Source organism: Montipora foliosa, chromosome 5 (assembly GCF_036669935.1).
Source record: "Montipora foliosa isolate CH-2021 chromosome 5, ASM3666993v2, whole genome shotgun sequence".
NCBI lineage: Eukaryota > Metazoa > Cnidaria > Anthozoa > Scleractinia > Acroporidae > Montipora > Montipora foliosa.
Genome location: NC_090873.1, coordinates 41,841,833 through 41,846,832, shown reverse-complemented (window position 1 = coordinate 41,846,832; position 5,000 = coordinate 41,841,833). Strand labels below are relative to the sequence as shown.

The following is a 5,000-nucleotide window of genomic DNA, read 5'->3' as shown; positions in this document are numbered from 1 at the left end:
GTTGAGAACGTCAAAGTAACGTGTTCTGAAGAAAGGAAAAGACGAGCACTAGGTAATCCCTTTCTGTTGTATTTGCATCGCACTTTACTGCAGCTCATTTCGCTACTCCAAACCTTGCACAAATACAAGAATAGCTTGCAGCCATTACTGTGGGTCTTAAACTGTATATACCTCGTCCCGGGAAAGATTAAACCGTTTTAGAATAGTGCATGTTTAGTCAACATTCGTGACTGCATTCATTCCTTCGAGTAGGATGAAGTTCAACCCTTTGGAAGCATAAATGCATGAATAGAAAAACTGAAGTAACTAAAGCGTCTCGCACTCAGATTTTGTCCTCTTTCTTTTTCGTGAAAATAGACCAAATATGTAAAGAAATAACTTGATGAGAAGAAAATGAAAAACCACCCTGCATTTAATAGAGTTACTTCTATCCAAAGTTATTGCGGCCAACAGTAGCGCACTTGCTCGATTATGATTTAACATTACGACACATTTATGCATACACAGTAAGGATGCGCAAAAGCACTTAGCTGCTTCCATAAAATGTTTACAAAGAGAAATTTAAGCTTAACTGCATGTTCACTTCAGTTCAAGGATTTACCTCGGAAACTTGAAGACTGGTTTAATAAGAACAACCAAGAGATCCGGGGTCTCCACAAAAGCACTCTGCAACTGAGTAGCACACAAGCACTGGCGTCATGTGTGCTGTAATAAATAACTACTTATCTAGCCCTGGGAGGCTGCTGTCAGAATGTATTTTTTGAGTGTTTGTTCTTCAGTAAGCTTGAAAAATCTGTTAGTGAGCTTTGCCTCATCCTATATAACCATACATAAAGTCTAAGAAACTTGTCATTTTTTTTTTATTTGCTTTCATTGTTTCTATTTCAGATGAAGAAGATTTTCACACTAGAATTCGACGATCTGCCGGACCACTGACAACAATCACTTTTGAAATCGTCGGTAGGCTTCCTTAAATAAATATCTCTGTTAACATTTCACGCAAGATATAATCTCCTTCACGATACAAAAAACGGCGTTCCTTGTCTTAATGTTTGCAAACATTTCTGTTTTGTTCCTTTTGATGATAGATCCATTTGCAATCTTGCGTGAGTTCGGTTACTTCTATACAGTGGCTATTTCTTACAGCTAGCAACACCTGACACCTTTTTTCCTTGCATTTTCTCTTAATCAGTTAAGGTGCCGGGTTGATACCGGATTCCAGTAATTTGTACCTCGTATACTTTGATAAATCAATACTACCACTCTCTATCGGCTGATACCACTATTGTGGTATCATCTGATAGAGATGCCCCATTTGGGGCAGTTTTCTCGACACAGTGGATTACCATAGCTACAGTATAAGGTGCTAGAAATCTCTGTAATTTAAGCTTTTAGTGATGACTAAAAATGAGCTGGATGACCCTTATTTTATAATTGCTGAACAGTGATTAGCGTGCCAAGGTCCGACATTTTGAAAATTTGAAAAAATATTCTCGGGAAGGAATTCGAAGCCATCTCAAATTTTCGACAATTTAAGGTAGGTATGAATTCATTCCTGCAAATGTTTTCAAAGTTTCGAAATATTGGATCTCGACACACTAATTACTGTTCGGCAATTACAGAATAGGGATAATCAAGCTCGCTTTTTTTTTTTTTTAATTAGCATCACATAACGCTAAACGTAAGGGTATTTTTAACAGGTTGCTATGGTAACCTACTTACTGTATCGGCAAATTTTTTTACTGGGTTGCCAGTATGGCAATCCTAGTCGGAAAATGGGTGGGATTTGTTCGTTTTCTTCTTTTTCTTTTTCTTTCTTTTTTTTTTTTTCCGCGTCGGGATAAGTCTCTCCTATCACTCCCTTGCTAAGTGATGTCTTCGTGCGTAGTCTTCCAAGCGTATTTTGGTAGGATTTCAGGGAGTAGTAGAAAGGCGTAGATTTCTCTGGTTTGACACAGTACAATATTTTATTAACCTGCAATGAAGCAAATGGCGTTTTGGAGGATCTTTAAACAAAATGTACCCTTATGGAGCTAAAGAATGGAACGTAAATTGGATAAACAAGACAGGCGGTGAAAAAAAAAATATCTGGAATCGTAAAAGCGACGAGTAATGGACTTCGACAACAATCTGTCGCCCGTCGAGCTGTAATCAAAGTGAGCTGTAGTTTAAATATTGTACAAGTGTGGTGTTTTGTACAAGACTCAAATCAAATGGAAAATTCTTTAGTAACTTATGGGTTTAACAAAGACAGAGAAGCGTTAATATTTGAAAGAAGACAAATTTCGCCGGAATCGGGACGCGGTGAAAATGAGTAAACAAATTTGCATACGTGCGTTGAAATGTGATACGCGAGGAGACGGGAATTTTATTTCTCTGACAAATGATTTTGTCAATTTAGTGTAAAATGGAATTTATTTGGGAAGCCAACAATATTTCTTTAACTTCCTGGTTAATCCAATTTATTGCTACGACTTGCTAGCGAAGATTGTTTACGTGAAACTCACGCTTTTCGCGAATTTTGAGTGTTATGAAATTACATCATTTGCGTGACAATATATCCTTTTACTATAACCCTAAAACATTCAGATAGTAACAAACTTCATATTTATTAACCATTTCTTCTGCTTTTGTGCTTGTCAGCATTGTGATTTGCGATAATTCGCAAGTCTGTTTTTGTATCTCATGGATGTTCAGATTTTCAGTTACATGGCCGCTCAACCTCGTGATTGTGTAAATAATAGTTTACCCTGAAGTCAAAGTAGATACGTTCTCAGGAACCCGACAAAGAAGGCTTCTTGACCCGACAGATGAAATGTTAAAATTCAGTTAAATATTACAACAAAATTAAAAAACCAAAGACGTTGTTTTACTCTGAAAACGACGAACGGTTAACATGCTTTCCCGCAGTTCATTCAGTTGACACAAGGTGATCACGCCTACGTCTGTCTGACCACAAGGTATTACACAACACGGCGTTTTCATTAGGTTTTTTTCGATTTCGCTCGGATTTTCTCGCTTTTTTCGCTCGTATTTTGTACTTCCAAATTTTTGGAGTGTAAGGAATTTAATAAAACAATTATTCCATTCGCGCTTGTTGGATATGAGACTGGTTATAGCCAACTCGGCGCTACGCGCCTCGTTGGCTATTTACCATCGCATATCCAACGCACGCTCATGGAACAATTGTCAATTATTTCTTCGATGGAAAAAGAAGTAGTATTATTTTATATCGATTTTTCCGGGACGCAATGACGAAACATGAAAAAAGTTAACCGAACTTTTTCAAGTTGCAATCCAATTCCTCCTAACATCCGTGGTCATAGACAGGCGCAAATAGTTTCTATATCCATATTAGTTAATCCGTAGGAAAACTGCAAATTTTTTTAAGCGTTCCACTTTGCAAACACCTGTTTAGGTTCAGACCCAAATTACGTAACAGTGCCCCTTTAATCTACAAATGCTTCCTTGAAAATTTATCATATCCTTAGGATTAATAGTAATTTTCTGTTGTAGTACGTCTTCATGGTACCGGAGTAAATGATACCAGAGATGCCAAAATTTTGGCAGGAGTTGAGGGAATTGAAATCGCGAAAAACATCAGCAGTAATTTGAGAAAGGCAGTTGATAACGGCAGCCTTATTCTGACGGTCGATGGCACAGTCTTTCTACCTGACAAAAATTCACTGAATATCTCGGAGCCAGAACGTTCTTGTGCCTCAGGACAGAGCTACAGAGATGGGTTCTGCGGTAAGCTGTGTATATTTCTGTGAAAGATGGCGCATTGTTTATGGATATCCTTCGGTTGCATTTAGCCTTTTTATCTCGGTACACAGGCTCTTAAAAGGTTACGTAAACTGAGGTGAATCTTGAACCTTAACTGATCCACGGACAACCAAAGAATTTTAAAAGAAATGCTCGGGATGGTAATTAAGGTGTAGTTGCATTACTCGAGGTTTTGGGTCCTAGAGTAACATGGGCAATAAGGACCAATTAAAGCGCTTGTTAGACAAGCGACAGTACAATTAATGCGTGCCCTTGTAATCGTCCAATGAACCGTTCATTCAAGATTCCAATACGTGGGCAAAACAAGAGTGACTTACTTGAGTTTTACTGTCAGTCACCTATAAAGATTACCGTAGAAGTAAATCACTTCGGCGGCGGTTTAGAAAAACTCAGTTGTGACAGCACAACAAGGCTATGCAGTCATCGAGCTGTGCACATTCCAGTGAGTTGCAAAAGCGATAAAACACAACAAATGGTATAAGTTTACGTTAATTGTGGGCTAAATGCCTATATTTTTGTTATATTTCACCGTTACGAACCTTTCGGCATTCCCAGACATTTGCATACATTCCAAAAACATAAACAGTCGCACATTAGACACAGTATGTGTGGGTTAACGTTCCCAGTGGTACTCATAATCGAAGGACCTGTCGCCGTTTCTACTTTAAACATACTAATGTATATTAAACATTTATGTCTCTTTTTATTTTTTTTGTTGTAAAGTGAGCTGTTACCTGGGAACTTACCTAAATAAAACCCTTGGTACATGCGCGGACTGCCCAGTTGGAACATATCAAGACCAAGTGTCACAAGAAAAATGTGTCTCTTGTCCACCGAAAACCTCGACTGAACAGACCAGAACATACAACAACTCTGGCTGTATAGGTGAGTCTGACTTAGAAGAGGTGATGATGTTACTGAGGCCTTCTTAGGAGTGTACAAAAACTTGGTTTATCAACGGAGTTGATAATTTAAATTAGCCACCGTACATAGATTCTAAAAGCTGACGTTTTGAGCGGTCAGTTTTAGCCCCTCGTCAGAGCGAATCGAGGAATTATGGTTTACGTGTAGTTTTTATAGTAGAGTAGGAGCTACGCCATTGGTGGTAACATGGCAACGTGAAAAATAGGAATATATTAGTTAAATGTGAAGCTTTCGTTAATACCGTGAGGATTAAGGGTGCCGATAGGGAAGATGAATTTTTGTTCCAGATT

General features: G+C 38.2%; 1 protein-coding gene across 1 annotated transcript in view; it reads left to right on the top strand.

Moving 5' to 3' along the window:
* LOC138004216 (uncharacterized) overlaps positions 1-5,000 on the top strand; it is a 44,141-nt gene that overhangs the window by 20,563 nt on the left and 18,578 nt on the right. The window contains exons 17-20 of the mRNA XM_068850669.1: positions 1-52; positions 889-960; positions 3,517-3,750; positions 4,510-4,671. The exon at positions 1-52 is cut by the window's left edge and continues 170 nt beyond it. Coding sequence (XP_068706770.1) covers positions 1-52; positions 889-960; positions 3,517-3,750; positions 4,510-4,671 — 520 coding nt within the window. The remainder of the gene's footprint in view (positions 53-888; positions 961-3,516; positions 3,751-4,509; positions 4,672-5,000) is intronic.